General features: G+C 36.6%; 1 protein-coding gene across 5 annotated transcripts; it reads right to left on the bottom strand.

The window, feature by feature from the left end:
- Positions 1 to 311: 311 nt before the first annotated feature.
- On the bottom strand, positions 312 to 20,240 carry LOC143884551 (bifunctional dihydrofolate reductase-thymidylate synthase-like). Of its 5 annotated transcripts, none has more exons than XM_077388188.1 (14): positions 20,055 to 20,240; positions 16,697 to 16,761; positions 15,291 to 15,393; positions 14,517 to 15,049; positions 14,033 to 14,432; positions 13,858 to 13,902; positions 11,531 to 11,596; positions 9,907 to 9,968; positions 9,740 to 9,814; positions 9,490 to 9,655; positions 9,062 to 9,185; positions 1,317 to 1,423; positions 971 to 1,157; positions 312 to 693 (listed from the first exon to the last, which is right to left on the bottom strand). In XM_077388188.1, the coding sequence occupies exons 3-13, from the start codon at positions 15,336 to 15,338 to the stop codon at positions 1,047 to 1,049; spliced, it is 1,737 nt and encodes a 578-aa protein (XP_077244303.1). In that variant the 5' UTR covers positions 15,339 to 15,393; positions 16,697 to 16,761; positions 20,055 to 20,240; the 3' UTR covers positions 312 to 693; positions 971 to 1,046. The 5 variants fall into 5 exon arrangements, with proteins under 5 accessions (XP_077244303.1, XP_077244305.1, XP_077244304.1 ...); XM_077388190.1 differs by having other exon boundaries at positions 15,291 to 15,356; XM_077388189.1 differs by having other exon boundaries at positions 15,291 to 15,349.
- Positions 20,241 to 20,849: the final 609 nt, after the last annotated feature.

The raw sequence follows: 20,849 nt of genomic DNA, 5'->3' as shown, positions 1-20,849 counted from the left end.
TCATTTTCCCCATAAAATTTTATCTTACAAACCGTTTGGATGCACATGATACAAGAATACAAAGAAAGGAATATAGATTCCTATTTCTTTACTTCCCCTTTTCTCTTGATTTGAGAGGAAATGCGAACAGTACGTAACAGCTATTTGGACAATTTACAGCAGACAAAACTGCCATGTGAATGTGAATAGTACATGGCAACCAAACATTGCTAAAAAAAATGAAAAATTGTCCTTTTACTTGGATCTTTTACTTTGATTTTCCCATTTTTTGGTGCATCCAAACAGGACCTCAAAATAATAGGAGAAAAGGATGAGCAAATAATTTTAAGATGGTATCCAAGCAGGCCCTAACATTGTCATCCCCTCCAGGCTAAATGAAGAAAGGCTTGTAAGGTGCCCAATGGAAAGGGGAGAGGTTGCTCTGCCGAAAGGCATAGCAAAAGGGATACAATAGTGCTAGAAAGTTGGACGGGGAACAAAAATCAAGCAGTTACAATAAAGAGGATCCTTGACATTAACAGTAGAAAGGTACATATAAGAGTTCATCAGAAAAAGAACTAATCACCTTAGATCCATCACCTTTTGGAACTAAAGGATTCCCAGTTTCTCTATATGTATAACCGAGTGGAGTAAAAGCTGCCAGTATTTTATTCATGTAGGCTCTGTTTCAACACAGGCAGTATGTAGCTGTACCTGTGCAAATCAGTATAAGAGATTAAGTTAGCCAATCCAGCCCCTTTAAGCAACCCAAGGAAAACTTAAAAAAACTCAGTGCTTAGGGAAGTTGAAAACATTGGTATGCCAATAAACTACAAACGAAAAGAAAAAAGAAATAGAAATCAAATTTCATTTGGAAATGAAGCCTACTATATGAATATCCAAATATTCGAATGTAACTGTGAGGCTCTTTATTCTAAAGTTTAGTTGCTACAAACTAGCAACCTCGACAAAATGATATGCAGGCACTTACCTCAAAAAACTAAGATTGGTAGTGAAAAAAGGTTTGAGGATCTCTAAATTTCTGAAACTTCAGAGAGCTCGCCGCTCTAAATTGCCATTTTCATTTCTATTTTCTGGTGAGGATTGTAACCCACAAGTGTGAAATCTGCTGCCACAAAGGAATCTATATCCTTCTTCTGAGGATTGATCTTCAGGACCTGTAGTCACATAAAAAAAATGGCCAATTTATAACATGAGATGCAAATAAAAAAGCAGTTCAATCAGTTGAAATCAAAAGATTCAAAATGCCATTTCAAAAAAAAAAAAAAAAAAAAAAAAACTATACAAAACTGCCCTGCTTCCTTGGATTTACTCACAGGGAAAGGTTTGGGGAGTTTCTGAAGCTGCTCCTGAAGTGGCCTAACATGGGTTCTGTAAACATGAGCATCCCCAAGAACATGGATAAAATCTCCAGGAATAAGATCTGCGCATGAACAGAAACAGAATGAGTTACAAAGAAAGATAAGCCCAACTGGCAACTGATAACCACTTGGCAGAAATGCAACAGAGTAAATGAAAAAGACCACTCATGTTTTGAGATTTCAAGCACCTGTTTCAATTCAATATTTAAAAGATTTCACGCATCCCAACACAAAGTCAATATAAACCCAAGAATAAACTATGATTTATGGACACAGACAGGAGTGTCGAGTGTCGACACGGACACAGAGTGTCGGACACGGTAAACCCCCAAAATTTAGAAACGGGGACACAGTTAAAATAGAAAGTATATAAGATGCAATAGCAAATATTAGTTAAAGAAGAGCAAAAAAGAGCTTATAATAAAAGAAGAGTTAATAATAACAGTGGTAAACACAATATGCAATAGTAACACAGAATGTTGTAATTGAGATGGCACAAAAACATGTCCACATACCCACATTAAGTCAACACTTACAGCAATACATTTAAAAGTGTCCAAAGAAGTGTTGACACGGGTGGACGCGCGTGTCGTGTAGGACACGGCAGGACACGTGTGTCGGCAATAAATTTGAAGTGCCGGCTAAATCATAGGGAATAAATCAAGAATCAAGAATCATAGGGAATGGTAGCAAAATTTTATTAGATAGAAAGAAAAATACAAAGCCCACGACCGAGGTGGTATAGGCATAACACTGCTAAAGAAAGAAAAAGACAAAATGTAACAGGACCTACAATCTAAAAGAGAGAAGGAGCCAACTTGAAAAGAACTAAGGGGGGCGAAAATCAAAGATCTCTAACATAATTCTATCTTCTCCTGAACGGGCTAACTGATCAGCTTTGCTATTGGCCGATGTCCACACATGCAGGAAGCAAATCCTTTTACCCTCATTACGATCCAAGATTTCTTCAACCGTATCAGCAAGTATCCAAGGATAAAAGGATGTGTTTGTCATCCATCTAATAATGTTTAATGAATCCCCGTCCACTATGATATCTTTGTATACATCAAAGTTCACTTTCCGGATTCCAGCCAATAGAGCCTGTAACTCTGCTCCACTAGAGTCTCTCTGACCAATTGGTCCAGAAAAGACCCATAGGGTGGCTCCTGCATCATCATCTATAAAATACCCCCCAACCTCTGCTACACCCAGATTGCCCAAGCTAGATCGATCCATCAAAATTAAGTCTGAGCCTTCAAGAATATGCGATGAGCACTCTTGAGCTTGTTGTTAAAGATGTGGTTGTTTCTTTCCTTCCAGGTTGCTCAAATATTAACCAGGTGATGCAGGATCGCACAGGGAAGCTCTAATACCTAACTGATGTAGGCCAGGGAGAGAAAAGAAGATGAAGAAAGGAGAGAAGTAGAAGAGAAAGAAATCTGCAGTGAAAGGAAACTCAAGCAATAATCTCAATAATCATAAAAAAACTGCCTAATCTCTAATACATGAGGCCTATATATAGGCAATTGAAATAAAATTCCATGAAAAATAAAAAAATTCGTATCATTCAAAAAAATAAAAAAATTCCCTAAATCAAAATAACATGAAAAATAAAATCACTAAAGCTAAATATCATGGAACTAAAAATCCTAGAAACAAAATAACATGCAAATAAATTCCTAAAAGTCCTAACAGGCAAATATGCCTCTTAATGGGCCTACAATCCCCATCACCAGGAAAGCCAATCTTCACAAGATTTGGACTATGACCAATGATTACTTATCCATTGTTCGAAGAGACCATCTCGGTTCACCGCGAAGACATATGAGACACCGAATCGAGAGGGTCTGGCCCCGTACTCCACGGATTCCCCTACTTCGGTGCAAAGGGCACAATGGTCTATAATCAACACTTTTGTGCTGCAGAGATGATTCATTCTCAAGATGGTTGTCACAAATATTTTAGAGAGGTCTGGGGCCAGTTGTTGCTGCCATGACCAGTTGGTTGCTTGCTCGATTCACTGACTCTTCTCAGAGGTGAATGTTGATTGCCTCTGGTTCTTTCCACCATAGTCCACAATCTCTTGATCACCGAAGTTATGAAGAGAAGAAAGAGAACACATCCATGAAATTGGAGAGGTGGGGTCTATCCCATGACTTGTCTCTTATAGTATTTATAATATTTACATAACCCAATTATAGAAAGGTCCCTTGTGTATAGTACAATCACTAAGAGGTATAAAGGTAACATCCTTTCTACTTAGATAAATAAAATGTATGTTGTATGCACTTGTTTATGAAAGGATTTCCATGTGACTTATATCCACTCAATCACAGTGTATATTTGAGTTAATTTTAAGTTTGGTCAAAGTTTCCTATCTAGAAACTAAGTCTTTTAGCAAGCTAGATTCTACTTAAAGATTGTTTACTATTTCTGTTTTAAGTCTTTAAGTCAGCCTCATATGAGTCCTCTAGTTTATATTTACTTGTTCGAATAAAGTAAGCTAGTTTCCTGTTGCCTGTTAGAATACAAAAAGAATCTAGAATAAAAGATTTGTTTTAGAAAGTCTAGGAATCTACGAATCTTGGTTCCCAATTGAAGCAAGAGTATGGAAAATCCAAGCTCCTCCAAGGATATGCACATTTGGTTGGGCGACGCTTCGTGGACAAATTCAAATGGTGGACTTTCTCAGGGCCCGTAGGATGCTAATTGTGGACCATCGTGCGTTGTGCATAGAGGCGGGGGATCAGTGAACCATATCTTTATCTATTGTAGAGTTGCCAGGGAGGTGCGGCGTGGAATTTTGTCCGGGTTTGGGATTAATTGGGTCTTCCCTGTTAACCTTCAAGACTTGCTTGAAGGTTGGGCGTTGGTTCCTTCGAGGAAGAAAGGGAGGGTGCTTTGGTTGCTTTCTTTGTTGGCCACCATGTGGGTATTATGGAAAGAAAGAAATGACGGAGTATTTGATGGGGTGGCCGAATCTTCCTATTTTCTTTTTATCAAAGTAATAGCACTAACTATTGCTTGGGCTAAATCTATTCCGTTATCCCGGTTTGTTTAGGCATTTGAGTTATGGGAGGGATGGAGAGTTATATGTCATAGCAAGGAAAACTGTCATTCGGTTGTGCAATTCTGGCAGCCACCCCCAAATGGTATGTTGAAGCTAAACTTTGATGGTTCTAGTTTTGGCAACCCAGGGCCAGCTGGTATTGGGGGTGTTCTAAGAGACTCTTTGGGGGAAGCTATTTGGGTTTTTCTGGGCCAATTTGGCTTGCAGATGCTAACGAAGTAGAGGTGAGGGTTGTGTATCAAGGTATAATGTATTTGGAGAAATAGTTTGGCTCAAATAATAGTGGAGGGTGACTCGCTTAATGTTATTAGGTGAACTAAAGGTCCTTTGGTTCACCCATGGAGATTCGCCTGTTTCTTTGAAGAGATTAAAGACATATCTATAGGTTCCTCTCTCACTTTCATGCATGTGAGACGAATTGCAAACGGGATCGCCGACAAGCTTGCTAGGGATGGAGTACATGAGCAGGAATTAGAGTTTTTTTTATTTTTTACCCCCTTGATAGGGTTATTTGGTTCTTTGTCCTTCTGTATTTCTAATTAGTTCTCCATTTGTATTGGTGGGGGTGGACTTGCTCGGTCTTCCCTTCTTTTTTTTAATGAAATTTGCTACCATTAAAAAAAAGGAATCTAGGTAAATAGAAGTTATCTAAGAAAGGGAGTCTATATTTAAAATTTGTGGGGCTGTTTCACCTATTTATGTATCGCTAAGAGCATGGATTATACCATTCAAAAAGCAAAGCAAAGAAAAGAAAAAAGAGCCTGGATTACAGACAATTGAATGAAACAAATTGAAGCTTGCTCTCAATATGGATTCATTGTCCTTACTGGTGCGGTGCTTAGAAACGATCCAAGGAGGCCTAAGGATTCCTACGGTGTGATGCCAAGGGGTGAGTTACAGTGATTTCAACAACTATCCATATCTTGTTATCTCCCCTATTTATGTATGGCCAAGAGCTTGGATTATCGACAACTGAATGAATAAAAATTATAGAAGCTCGCTCTCAAGATGGACGAAAGTTCCTTCATTGTTCTCCCTAGTTCGTTGCTTAGAAACACTCCCAGAATGTGAGGTCTAAGGATTCCTAAGGTGCGAAGTCAATGGGTGAGTATGAGTGATTCCAACAACTATATATCTGTAGTCTCCCTCTATTTCTTCTCCCGTCTTTTCCTTCTACATCACCTCAGAACCTGAAGTTTTCTCTTTATTTTAGGGGATTGATACCCTAATCTAAGCGTCAAATTCCAAACCCTAGTTTTGAAGGCCTTGGGGATTGGGATCCTTGCACCACTCAAACTCTAGAATTGATCTAAGCAATCTAAAGATCAAAACACTAGATTCAGAACTGAAACAAAACCCTAATTCTAGATTGCAGCTAAATTCTGCAGATTTGAGTTTTGATCAGATCAAACCCTTTTTGGGTCAGATTAATCCCAAATTCTGATATTGTCCATAAATCTTGATCCTCTATCACTTGTCAAATTGGATCTGATCCATCGGTTGGATCTGTCCTTATCATCGGGTGCATTAACTAAAAATAGAAATTGACACCAAATTCAAACTTAGGGCTGAATTTTACTGGTCAAGGTAGCTTCTGTTACCCTAAATTCTTGTTTCAAATTCCCTAAAGCTTGCCCTAAACACCCTAAGTCATCCATTTTCTCTTTCTAACACATTACCTCCCAAGTCGTGGTACAACAGGTGGTGAGTGCATTGAAGTCATCTTCAAGCTTCTGTTGCGTTACTGGTGTCAATGGAGAGGTTGATGAAGTCCCAGCCTGCACCACACAAGATGCTAATTGGTAGAAGGTGAAAAAGGGTGACACCGTTGGATGTAGTTTTACATAGTCCATTTTAGGGAAGGTAGTTTAGATTGACAGCGTGCACAATCATGCAATGGGTCATAGTGATTGTCTCGCTGGGAGGTGATGCCTTCCCAGAATTAGAAAAGGAGATCGGGCAAAAATGGCCGGGTGTATGTAGGCCGTCTAGTGCTTTATTCAAATCACAGAGGAGAGGGAAGGAAGATTCACACACACAGAAAAGGAGGGAATCTTTTGAGGAAGGAAAGATAGAGAGAAAATCTCAAAATGAGGGTTTCTCTGCTGTAAGCGAGGACAGCAACGATGGTCAATCCTGATATAAAATAGTGTTTTTCTGCATTAAAAGATTCGACATGGTGATACATACTTTCTATTCGCACGACGATATGAATGCTTGCTCTATTATGCTTCATACTTTTGGGCAGCGGATGAAAGAAAATATCTTTCTCATATCAATGGAGTGTTAAACCAAGTGGTTGAAGTTATTGTGATGAATGACCTTATAAGAAATGGGTTCTGAAGAAACAGGATAATGAAGAAGCGGTATGTGTTTGTTATTGTCAATGGCTCTGTAGTTGGTCATGATGTTAATCAGTCGACATAACCCTACAGAATTTAAGTTCACTTCTGCACCAATGGTGCAATCAAGGCTCAGATACAATTCTCCTACCACATTGGTGTCAACAAGAGGGGCTTTCAAGCCAACATCTTTATCTCCAACCATGTCCACAATATATACACCAAGAGTGACAAAATTACCGTGCACAACAAGTTCTTGACGAGATGACAGAGAGAAACCACATCTCATGGCCAGTTATGATAGTTGGTTATAAGTTATAACCAGGCCGATACGAACACCATGTGTGACAAAATTGGTGCTGCACAGCTGTTTTTTTATGAGATAAGGGAAACTATCGTCCTCTCTCTCAGATGACAAGTGAATGGCATTTTTATCATTTCCTGAAAATCATAAAAAAGAGGAATGCAAAGAGGTGAAAGTGCTAGAAAGGGGGTGCAAATAGCATTTCCCCTCATTATATGGATCTACAGTGCATGAGTATGGGTAGAATTGTCAGAATCAAACATTGGTACCAAGTGTCAATTTGGCAGAACTCAAAGGATTTGTGGATTTGGCACTATATATTAATCAATTCTAAAATTTAAAACTTTTACCAAATAATATGGTTATAAACAATAATATATTCACAATTTTAATAGGTTACGTAAATGTAATGTCTTACTTCTATATAAAAAGCTAGCTACTGGGATCGATAAAACTCAAAAATCATGGTCACTATAAACTTGTGTCATTAGTATTCAAAGTAAAAATATATAAAAGAGATCTAGAAGTGCCGCATTGAATCCATAAATGTCGAAATCTGACACATTCGACACGGTATCTTGTCAGTTCAAAAGAAACCATGTAAATATGGATTATATCAACGATCCTTGCATTATGTAATTTTATATAGATGTTAACATGATATTAATAAATGGCAGGTCTAACAAAATATGTAGCATGTTTTGCTTTAGTTTTCGATTGTTCTTTACATGTTTTCCTATTTTTTGTTCAAATTTAAAAAAAAATCACTCCTTTTCCAAAATGGAATAGTGATGGGGGCAAAATGTCAAATCATATCATTCCACAGGAAAAACTGAATGTGCATAAGACACATTGTCAGCTAGCCACGTGCAATGTCACTTCTCTCACTAGGAGAGTTTGAAGGATACCTGACAACATAGGATGATTGCCTTCTATTTGAACGTGTGCCTGAATAAAATTTTAACGGCTGAATTTTATGGGTCGAGCTTTCAAAAACTGGTTTCCACGATAGTTGGGGGTCTCTTCTTTGCAGCGCAAATGTTGTAATTTCTTGGGCATACTCGGAGCCGATAGGAGTTTGAGACTCCAAGAATCTTTGCTCAAAGGGATTTGATTCGTTGATCATGAGCTGTTAGACTCGCTTATTGTTGAGGGTGATACTCTTAACGGTGTTCTTTACCCTTGGAGATTTGTTGAAGATATTGCGGAAATCCTGGACACAGTTGGGGTGCATGACACTTTTTTTAGCATGTTTTCCTCTCGACCTATAGTGAAGGGCTCGATCTGGTGTTGAGCTAGCGTCTCTGCTGATTTTTTATTATCTTTGTCCAAGATGTTTCTATTTTTCTTCTCTCGTTTTGTTTTGGTGTAATTAGCTATCTCTATCTCAGTCAAGGAGGCTTTCTCCATTCATAATAAATTATTCACCATTGGAAAAAAAATATCGAAGGGATTTATCTCGGAAAGATAAACAATAGGGTTTGACTGCAAATCGATCAGTATACTCTAAATAATCTACGATTTAAGCAGTATATATCCCATTTTACTAAAAAAAGTAATAATAAAAAATAATAATAAAATGGTGTTAACAAGATCAAATAGGTTTAGAAGGAGCAAATTATGAATCCCTCTTTTTGGTTGGTTGATTCTTTCACGGATATCGAAAACATAGCTTTCGGTCAAAAGTGCATTTCTTTATTAGAAGCGCCTTTCACATTTTTCCGCTACCGTGAACAAAAGGGCATAGGATAAGGAATTATTTCTAAGCTTTTACTGCTACCACATATGTAATATTCATATAAAGTTTTAAAATTATGTCTATCTATCCCGATGCATTCTATATATTCTACAATTATGGGAATTAGCATTATGTAATGGCATATATTGTAATGTCATTGTATAACCAGTAGGATGTGCACAAACCAGGACATGTACAGACATGACATACTTTGATTTGGGTGGAGAGATTGTAAGATTGGCATACCGCAAACATGAGCAATCATGCATGTTAAAAGAGCATATGACGCAATATTGAATGGTACACCGAGACCCATGTCTGCAGACCTCTGATACATTTGACAAGACAGCTCTCCATTGGCCACATAAAACTGTGAAAGAAAAATCGGTATCAGAGGTAATACGGATAACAAAAGAATATAAGAGTATAGGTGATTTTTCCAAAAAGCAACACCAACAATTTATAAGGTTATTAATAGTAACACAACCTATACAGACATACACGTGTATGTAAATAAATACATTTACATTGCCATATCAGGAACACTCTGGAACTTATCAAGGAAAAAAAAAGAAAAAAAAAATGATTCCAAGATCTGAGCACACTACAGCCCCTAAGCTAATTAAATAACTCATTTTTCATTATAGAAATACTCATGCTGCATATTTGCTAACCTGTGCAAACATATGACAAGGTGGAAGTGCCATTAGTTTGAGATCAGATGGATTCCAAGCTGAGAGAATAATGCGACGGTCATCTGGATTGCTCTTTATCTTGTCAATTACATCCAACAATTGATCGAATCCTTTCCCAGTGTAATCATCATGCATGTGAGTATACCTATAGAAAAAACAATCTAAGCTAAAGGCCTATGCACACAAGAACAATAAATTTTAAAATTCTTTCGGATGTACTTTGGCTGACCTGGCACCAAAGTGTCTCCATTGGAACCCATATATAGGTCCCAAGTCACCATCTTCCCTGCCTGTCAAACCAATACTGAGGAAAGAAATACATAAAAGAAGTCAGGCGCATGTAAATGGCACATAATTTATATTTACTCAATTAGGGTTTAATAACCAAGTAGATGCCTGTCAAGGAAGTCTCTAGAAGCATTGCCATCCCATATGTGTATGCCTTTATCCTGTAGAACCTGTCAAGAGAGATATCTATTGTGGAATTAGAGGGTTTTCAATAACCCTTATCAACAATTCCAAGGCCCTGTTCGTTTAAGATTATGACAACTGATTGTGAGTGCCAAACCTATTATTGGACTAAAAATTGAATTTAAATTTGAGTCGAATAATCAGTTTAGCACTCACAATCAGTTGTCATAATCTGAAACGAAGAGGGCCCAAGTGACATCCGCACTTCCTATGTAGATATAATCCAACAAAGAATAAGTGATTATATTATCTAACTAATGTTTCCCCTCAACTACAGATGCATGATGCCATGATCTATGGTTTATAATTAGCGTACCAAGAGAGTTAGTCTTGTCACTTTCCTTTGGATATGGAAAATGACATCGTTGGAGCATATCAATAACCACAATCCCAAAAAAATAACAATAAGTAAATAAATATATTAGATCAAATGAAGCAAAATCTGTTTCTGAAGTTTTATAGAGATCATCACAATCCAATTTTAAGCGAGTGAGGATGTTCCACCCCATGAACAATCATGAAAAATGTGTTCTAGTTCGAGATCAATTTGAAGGAGGACAAAATACAATGATCCACACATCCTTTTCAAAACAAAAGAACCACTAAGCATCACTTTTCATTTAAAATCACATCAGTTCTGTTCCTAGAATTTTTTGGGGGATTATCACGATACAAATTTTGGGTGGTGGGTATATTTTTCACCCCATAAACACTGATGAAAAGGTGTTCTACTTTGAGATTGATTTGAAGGAGGATGAAATACAATGATCTCCACAGCATTTTGAAACCATAAGAGCCACAAGTATAACTTTTCATTTAGCTCTATTTTTAAATTATCTTTCCATTTTTCAAAAAGTAAGAACAGTTAAGTATCACTCTTCAATTTCATATCATGTTTCCTATTTTTCTATCCTTTTCATTTTTATATTCACAACATTTTGAAACCGTAAGAACTACTATCACTTTTCATTTAACTCTATTTTTTAATTATGTTTCCATTTTTTTCAAAAAGTAAGAACCGTCAAGTATCATTCTTCATTTTCATATCACTTTTTCTATTTTTTCTATTCTTTCATTTTTTTTATATTCCTTTTATCCCTCCCATGCAATCGCAGGTCAAAATATCCTGAATCTTCCCACAATTAGAAGGCGAGATTCACAGGCGAGGCTTTCCAAATCACGAGTCTAGATCTGAAGGCGCTCCCAATCAACTCTTAACGAGTCTCATCTTCTCTTCTCGATGCACTCTAAAGATGATAATAGATGAATAGGATAGAAAACGTAAACACGTATCAAAATTATTGATATATTTCCCACTCATCATCATGATACGAGATATAAATTATAGAAATGGCATCTTTGAAAGAAACCTTCACATTGTCTAATAACAAATTCATGCGAGATAGAACTTGCAGACAAAGTAAGCAATGTCTAATAACAAGTTTGAAACCATGATAAACAGAATGCCTCCGCATTTCCAACATATCACCAATAGAATATAATGATACGAAGTATAAAACGCTCTGAATTATTTTACTTTAGTCATCACCTTTGCATTTGTCGAACCACTGATGAACCATAAAAGTTCTTCAAGAACACCTCGCCAAAATACTTTCTGTGGAACCAAAACATAAAATTTCACACATAAATAGATGCCTAAGAAAGCATAGTTATAACATTTAATCTCTTACTACTTCTGTGGAACCAAAACATAAGATTTCACCCATAATAGATGACTAAGAAAGCATCATAAATATAACATTTAATGCAATGCTTGAACAAAATCACTGACACGGGATGTAGCATAGTTGCCTGAGTGTGAAGCAAATGCAAGAACAGGGTGGGAAAAGGGAAGTGGGAACTGGAAGCTAGGGCACTATAAAGGGAAAATAGAAAATGGTGGAAGTGGTAAGCACTAAGGAACAAATGGTGACAGCAAAGAGGAAACAAGTGCGGAGTGTCATGGTAATGAACATGACATGTGTGACAAGCCTCATCTGAATCTAACAAGAAACGTATAGAAAGAGGTGTGATTAAAGTAAATTGGGGAGAAGGGCTACTGTAGGTTAGGGTTACAAGTTCAAGTAGACTTCACGATTGACTGGAGTTAAAGTTTTAGGAATTAATAATTTTATAAGTTTGGCATTTTATTCATTTAGATTTAGTGATAAGTTTTGGAAGAATGTTTGACACAATTTATATTTGAAACTTAAATTGAGTATTTTTTAAGTTTCAAATACAGTGCTTGAGTGTTCTAAGTTTTAAATACACCCCTTTGGCATCACCAAAGGCTCTGTTCAGTTGCATAGCTTGGGTTGGATTCCCTCAGAAATGATGTGGCAAAAACGAAAGAAAAAGATAAGATAAGAGAAAGAAAAAGAAAAAGAAAAAGAAAAGAAAAAATTAGAACTGTGTTTTGTGGTCGAGAAAAAGAAAAGCCAAAAGTACCATGTTTGCAGAAACCAGAAAACAGGGCATTCCTCCTAGGCGATGTTCCGCACTCATCACCAACACCATACGAGCTACTACATATTCTATTTTTCAAAATCCATAATCCAATTTGCTTTTTTGTTCCTGCTCAAGGTTGTAGGAGGATAAAGGATTTGTGGCTTGCTAAAACACCTCAAGGGTTTGGCGATATGCAAGCCGATCTTCTATTTTCATGTGGGCAAGAGGTTCATGGCAAGATGTATTTTCTTTGTTCTTGCTGTAGAAGCTTTGGTTTTTCGTATAATGGTGGTTTTATCCAAGGTTTTAAATTTCGGTTTCGGCATGAATTTCGGCCCTATCCGAAACCAAAATTTCAGCCAAAATCCCGAAATTTCTGGCGAAATTTAGTAGAGATGCGTGATGTCGCTTTTTTGGGCCGAAATTTCGGTAATTTCGACTGTAGTTTTGTAAACAAATTAAAAAATAATATTTTTGGTAAATTTCGCCCATTGCGGTTTCGGAACATTTCGATTTCGGTCTTGACCGTCCTGACCAAAATCCGAAATTTCAGATTTCGGTCGAAATTTAAAACCTTGGTTTTATCCCATGCGGGAAGGAGATGATTCCACCCCTTGCTCCAACCTACAGAAGCTTTGTATTCGGGTAAAACCCTAAATACCGCATGTGTTGAAGCTACATAAGTTTTGGGCGTTTTGTTTCAAAATACCCATTTGTTGTTAGGGTTTGGAGAGATCTTTCTTTATCCAAGCTGCAGAAGGTAATGTACAGAAGTTTTGTAATCGGGTGAGAGCTAAATACCGCCTGTGTTGAAGCTAACAGAAGTTTTGGGTATTTTATGAGAAGCGAGATGAGAGAGGAGAGAACAGCCCCATCATGTGTACTTTCCGTAAGAAAATTGGCAAAATCCGCTGGTATTAGATGGATTTCAAAATCGAGAAAAGGTACCCGACAGTGAATTCACATGGCCACGTCATTTTCCCCCTAAAGTAAAGTAAGGCAACAAAACACTTAAATTTCTGTCTCTTAGGATAAAAGTGCCCTTTTCCATTTCCTTTCCAATGGAAGTACAGTAACAGAACACAGCCAAAGCCAAAAGGAAAAACACCCTTTTAGGAAAGAAAAAAAAAATGCATAATTAGGAAGTGTATCAGAAGCATGCTTCCACTAAATTTTGGAAGTGGGAAGAGTTTAGCTTCCAAAGCAAGCTGTTGACTCAGCTAGGGACCTTCTGATAACTATGAATTATGGTGTCCATAAAGAGTTGGAAACTAAGCATGCTGATAAGAAGGTTGGACAATGAAAAGACAGATAATCAAAGGAGAGACAATTCGTGGGACAAAAAGTCAGGGAAAAAATTATGGAACCATATATGATAACAAACTGCAATTCAGAAAGAAACTTCAGAAGAAAAGAGTAAGTGGTCACCTTAGTAGTAAGAAGTGGAAAAGATTTCCGCAGATTAAACTGCATCTGCAGAGAAAGTACACGAGAATAAGGTGTATAAACCCGTTAGTAATCAAATATTCATTCTTCAAACAAAACATAAGTATCCAGAAGAAAACACGACAGAACCGAGTAAAGCCTCCAAAACTGGCAATACCTGACAACCAAATTTCGATAATGTGCCAGTTCCCGTCCTGTCATCCTTTGGATTACCATTTGAGATAATATCTTGAATCAATCTCAGATACAGATACTCCTCATGTTTTTCAAAAATCTTCTTGGGCAAAAACGAGAAGTTCTCGACCTCAAATTTAACGGTGTCAGACTTAGAATCAGTCAATACCCCATTGTGCATTGCAAGAGGCTCAATCATGGTACTTCTGACACGAACATAAGTCATGAAGGAATATCTAATGCTGTTCTCCACCAGCGGAAAGGAAGAATACCATGGTTGGTACACCGAGAAATCGATATGAGGGATGAAAGTGTCGCATTCAATGTGGGTCCCAATTTCTGTAATATGGATAGCGTCACACCCAGGGGCATTGAGAGTGTCCCTGCAGTCAAGATCATCAATATCCCTTTTAACAGCAAAGAACATACAGGTCCTATATTGGGCCAATGAGCAACTAAGCACTCACCGTAATATCTGGCCACCTCCAATCACAAATACTTTCTCTATAGACAAAGAATAAGGAGACGCTGCTAACAACTCCAAAGCTGAACCCATGCTTCCACATATTACAACATTCTCTGCTGTTGCAATATCAAAACTCCCAGAACGGGTCAGCACAACATTCAGACGACCGGGTAAAGGTCTATGTTCAAGCGGAATACTTTCCCAAGTTTTCCTACCCATTATTACAGCGTTTTTCTTCAGGGGATCAATTGTAGACTTAGTGACCTCTTTAAAAAACTTCAGGTCAGATGGCAACTTCCATGGCAGTTTCCCATCCTTCCCAATACCCATATTTTGAGTTGCGGCTACCACAACTTGGAAAGACCTCTGAGGATCAGGCTTTGTATTTGCGTTGCCATTGGGAATGCTCATGGGGACCTCACCAGCCATAATTGAAAACCTAACGCAAGACCTATGCTTTGCAATCTCTTCCAAAGAACCAGATAGTCGTGATGGTGATGGATCGGAACGAAATCTGAAGATGCTCAGTAGAACCTGAAATTGGAAAACAGATGCAAACAATTACTGATAACAGGAAAAAGTAGGAGAAATGGGAAAAAAAACATCGACATCTCTGAAAGGAAATGCAGTATGAAGCTAAATGTACTAAATGTGTGAATGTAGCATAAGAATGTCAGTAGAACACCATTCCCAAAAAATAAAAAGAATGTGGGTAGAAAATAAATAGTTGGAATAAAGTACATATGTAATGTGGAGGTGAGAATGTTGGAGAAACCTTGCCAAATAGTATGTTCCCTGAGCACGGTATCCGGAGTTTCAACATCTGGACATCTCCTGGAGACTAACCATATTCACTCGAGTATGCTCACAAAAGATAACTGCTTTCTCAAGAATCAGAAATTACAGGCAGCTATCACTACTAAACAAGAACAATAGTAAAGTGTAATCAAAGTCTCCAGAGCTTCCTAAGATATTGGTGATACACTGGACGTGGATATCAATCTCATAAAGTGTGATCACAATCTCCAAACTTCCTAAGATATTGGATATGAATTGGACACAGATATAAAACTCATAAGCTCTTCGTCCATACATACAAGGAGGAATTGATAACTGCAAAGTTCTTATGAGCCAACATCACGACTACAGATTTGGAAGGTAGGTCAATGGTATGCTTACAGGAATGGCTAAAAAAGAAGAAAAAGAGGTTTGGGTGAAGCTACTTATAAAAAAATCAACAGAAAATGTTCATATAATAACCCTAAACTTCAAAAACGCATTTTAAAGTTTAACACCATTTTACAATTTTTCATTATTTGAATAAAAATTTAAAAAGTGAAGTTGAATAAAAGAATCAATTTTTAATAAGTTTTAGCAGGAAACAATTTCTCTTTCCAGCACTGTTTTAAAACAATAACCCTTCAAATCCACATTTCAACTTCCGTATGATAAACAGAGACAGATAAGGGCACAGGCACAGGAAGAGATACATGTAAGGCAATTCCCCAAATCTAGGATATGGATACAGAGACTTGTATTCAATACCCCACGGGCCACAGATATGGCACAAGACATTTACAAATATAACATTATAAAACATAATTAGATTTAACGTAGAAGGTCAAATTACTAATATATTGATTGCAGCATTATATGACTCATACAATTATAATTGCAAATACGCGACTCGAACAAGAAAAAAGCATGGTAATCAATTTGAAAAGTGATATGCTTAAAAAATGATATTATTTTGACTAATACAAATATCCATATAATATCTGATACAAGTATTGGAGTATTATAGCAGCTTTCTTTGGAATCACATCGATCATTTTTGTAACAAGGTACCTGAGCTCACTAAAGTACAAATCTGATAAAATGGCTTTAATAAAAAGAAGACTGATTAAATTTCCACGTCATGAAAGAAACAAAAATAAAAAGAACAGATGGAATCAGAAGAATATAGCAGCAGTCATCAACAGCAAGAATAGAAACTGTTGTTGATTCCGACATAAACTTTACTATACATATGAACAAGATAACCACATGTATAAGGAGAAATCTGATGGGAACATAGATAAATGCATCAAATTCATGCCAATGAAATTTATTTATTTATTTTGAATATGTCATGCCAATGAATTATATGACCATATTAAATGAGAACTGAAGAAGACTCACAAAATAAAGGACAAAAATATTCCTCAAAGCCCTCAAACTACTTCAGCTGTTTCCAGCCCTACTCCCTGGTAATAAATGAACAAGAGAAGTAAATCATGCAGCCAAAAATGACTTGTCTGTTCAAGTATGTTGTCCTACAAAATAAATACATGTGCAAGAATATAGTTACGCTGCAAAATTCTTTGAACAAGAATTCATGCAACGATATAATCAGCTAAGTCTTTGTTTTCAAAAGTCTTCTTAAAAAAGAATCAGTAACCACAAAAGAAGATAAGAACAAGAAGCAAACATAAAATCTTGTGAATGTGTCAATATTTTGCATAAATATATTGCCTATATGTAATCAAGAGTTCAATCTCCCAGCAATATCAAGCTACCAAGAATTGCAGAGATAATTTCTAGTAGCAACAACTCAAAATTTTGCCATTAAAAAAAAAATCAGAAAAATTAAAATCTTAACAAGTTACTAAACTAAGGAGGAAACACAACAAATTTATTAGGAAGGAACAACAATCACTAGTCATCCTCAGCCAACGGGAATATAAATAAGAAACAGATCCAAACCAACTTCACACTAATAACTAAGCGTAATGCTTTTTGAGTAAGACGGAAGGGCAAAAACACCAACACTTACACATGGTATCCTTCAAATCCTACATTTAAAAAAAGAAAAAAAAAGAAAAACATGTATCACAGGTAAACTAAGTAAGACTGGTTTCCTTCAAATAAGGATTGAAATTCAATAAGAAATGTATAGTTAATAAAAAAAATTCGATTTTCGTGTCTTCACCGCTTTTTCCAGTTCAATATGCCAAAAAATGACTTGTAAAATGAAAAGTAAGTAGTTATTGAATCTAAGAGATGAATAAAATTGTTCCGAAACGCACTCCTAAACTGTTTCAGAGCGGAGTGGGAATTTCCTGATTCTATTAGTAACATTTTCAGCTGCTGGAAGTCCAGAAAATATGAGGGAAAGGTAAAATTATGTGATCTGTCACTATTTTCGCAATTGTTTGGAAATCTGGAACAGGCGCAATAGCATGATATTTGAAGATAAGAAATCCAAGATTGGCCATCTTTTAACCAGTATCAAATTATCCATCGTGAATTGGGTTACGGATGCTCGCCCCAACTGGTCTTACTCTATCTCGGATACCATTAAATGTTGTTCCTCCCATCTCCAAGGGTTTTCAACTTTACAAGAAAGCATTCACTCAATGAAGAGGATGAGATTTAGAGCATAGAAGTGATGCAAGAAATCAGGAAAAAGGACGTCGAATTCTTTGAGAACTTCCAAACATTCATGAAAAAAATTCACCGAAGAAATTAAAAGGTAAAATTTCAAACTGACACTTAAGTGGAAAGCCTAAAAGTTCAATTCTGTGAAACCACTTCAGGCATCGGCAAGAATTTGCTCCGAAAAGAACAATAAAGGAAAGTTCCAACATAAAAGTGAAATAAAAAAAAGGCAGAAAATTCCTTTTCACTCTTTTTTTTTTTTAAATGAAAATTCCATTTCACTATTTCAAAATACTAGAACTTTAACTAAAACAAGGAATAACAAAAGATGAGATTTTAAGCAAAAAACGAAGTAAAGTCATCAATTCAAGATTTTCCATACATTCAATAAAATGTCCCCTGAGGAAGGCAAAAGGGAAAACCACCGGTATTATTAAAAAAAAGATGAAGAAATCCTTGGTTTCTTGAGATTTTACAGATTTTATCCGAAGTTCCAAACATCTGAATAAAAAAAAGTAGCAGGTAAGGCTAGTCAATCATAGAAAAGAAAAAGTAGATTCCATAACCCTCCTTGACCTGTAAAAAAGTGCAAAAGGCAAGAGTACCAAATTGAAACTAAAACAAATATACAATTAAAATGATTTTCGCGATTGTTCAGACATCCATCGAAATCTCCACTAGAAAGGCAAAAGATAAGACAGTGAACCTGAAACTGAAGCAAAAAAAGGTAAAATGTGGAGATTATTTCAGACATTCATCAAAGTTCCAACTTTAAAAAAAAAAAAAAAAAACAGTAAAGATGAAATCAATGACTTAAAAACAAAACAAAAAAACAGAGAGAAGAAAAAAAAAAAGGGCAAAAGTTAAGAGTGCCTATCTGAAACTGAAGGAAAAAGGCAAGCAAATGTTGAAAATTTTCAGACATTGATCAAACAACCAATATGAGAGAGATGATATCCCTCACAAATTTTACTAAAACATGAAATGAAAAGTGTGAAAAAAAAAAAGGAAAAAGGAAATTCTACCGGAAATCTAAGGAACCATGTAACATCCATAATTCTTTGAAATTTTCAGACACCCAACGAATCTCTCACCAGAAAAAAACGAAAGATGATTTTTAACTTAAACCCAGGCTTAAAAAAAGTAGAATTTCTGAGCCTTTGAGAATTCATCAAAACTTCCACTGGAGAGAGAGAGAGAGAGAGAGAGAGAGAGAGAGAGAGAGAGAGAGAGAAACAAGAGATTCCAACCTCAAACTGAAGCAAAAACAAGTAGAACCTAGAATGTTCAAGATTTCTCATTCATTCATCAAATAAACAAGCAAAACCAAAGTAAACAAGCAAAATCCTCGACCCTCTGAAATTTTCAGACATTCAACGAATCATCTACTGGGGAACATGCGAAGCAAAAAGGGAAAAATCTCGATCTTCTGAGATTTTGAGATTCATGAAAACATTGAATAAGAGAACAAACATAAAAAAAAATGGAAAACCATCTCAAAAAAATACCAGAGGAAGATATTGAAATGGCGATGATTGAAACGGAGTTTTTTAGAGAATTCATTTTAGTAGATGAAAAGAAAAAGGTCGTGTCGTGTGTGGAGAGCATCTCCGAATCAAATTCTTCTTCACAGTCTGATTCGTCTCATTCACGATAACGAATGACAATAAAAACCCTAATTCAAAAACCCTAAAAGCCGTAAACCCTACTCAACTACCTTTTAGTTTGTTAAAAGAATGTGGCCTCGGCTTTCAAAAACAGGTTTAAAGAGAGAATCAGGAAAAAAAATGAATATCTGAAATTCTAGCAAGCAAAAAACATAAATCTTTACTGATCACATTTCTTTTCGTCATGTTCAGAAACCCCTTTTTACCTTAGCTCTTCTCGGCAATTAGAGAGAGAGAGAGAGGACGGTAAAAGGGGGCCAGGGCGAATGCGGTAAAAAAGAGGGGGAGTGGTGGTGTATTTATCAATGCCCTAATATATATGATAAAACCTCTCCAACCTCAAACCAAAGCTAATAAAAACAAGTAAAAAATCGTTGATTCTACTATATATTTCTCACGCATTCATCAAAACACTACGAAAAGACATAAAAGCCAAAGGCGAGATCTCCGACCTGAAATCAAACCCAAAATCCACCAAATCCCTAAGATCATTTGCCTTCTGCAATGCTGCTTTGAATCTCTGCTACACTGAAATTAGGGCATTATCGAGTAATGGGGCGAAAAAAACGCTCTGGAAAAACACCAGAGGGCCAAAACCGCGTTTTCCTCTTTTCTTAAAAGAGAAGAAAAGGGGGAGACTAGATTCTTCAAAAGAGGAGTGCCGACAATCAATGTATTTTTATGGGAAATAAAAGAATTATGAAATTACGTTAACACCCCTTGCCATCTCTTCATAATATTATCAACATAGGCTAAGTGTAACATAGTGTTAATATCTGCCCTTATCCCCACTACGTCGAAACATAAGGTGAAAAATAGTGGCCCTACGCCCCTACCCTAACGCATGAACTTGGATGGAGACCGTCGGACCCATTCCATCAAAATATGAGATACAATGGTGGACCTCATCCAATGCATAGGTTTAAGTGGAGTTTGTAGGACCCATCCTATCAAAACATGGTGTAAAATAGTGGGCCATACCACATGCATGGATTTGGGCAGAGATTGTGCCCCTACCATTTCCAAACATGCTGTGAGTTAATGGGCCCCGCCATGCCATGCACGAGGTGTAAATTAAGGTATTCCGAAATAAGGAGAAAAACTGACTTTTTAGGAGAAAACGTTTCCCTAAGAAAGAAATGAATGACATTGAAAAGAAACGTGGTTAGGATAAATTATAGATATGCTCCTAGAAATAATTTGCAAGTGATCATACAAACGGTATAGATATCAAGTTATTTAATTGT

This window comes from Tasmannia lanceolata, unplaced genomic scaffold, assembly GCF_043159265.1.
Source record: "Tasmannia lanceolata isolate RefF3 unplaced genomic scaffold, GAP_Taslan_0.1 ptg000008l, whole genome shotgun sequence".
NCBI classification, from domain to species: Eukaryota; Viridiplantae; Streptophyta; class Magnoliopsida; order Canellales; family Winteraceae; genus Tasmannia; species Tasmannia lanceolata.
This window is presented reverse-complemented; position numbering and strand designations above follow the sequence as displayed.

Bases quoted from the DNA above. Each gene is read 5' to 3' on its own strand.
- LOC143884551 (XM_077388188.1), bottom strand. From the start codon at position 15,338: ATGTTGAAACTCCGGATACCGTGCTCAGGGAACATACTATTTGGCAAG. The intron at 9,186-9,489 runs GTTAGCAAATAT...TTTCTTTCACAG, and splicing joins CTTGTCATATGTTTGCACAG to TTTTATGTGGCCAATGGAGA. The intron at 1,424-9,061 runs GTATGCCAATCT...GTTCATGCGCAG, and splicing joins CATGATTGCTCATGTTTGCG to ATCTTATTCCTGGAGATTTT.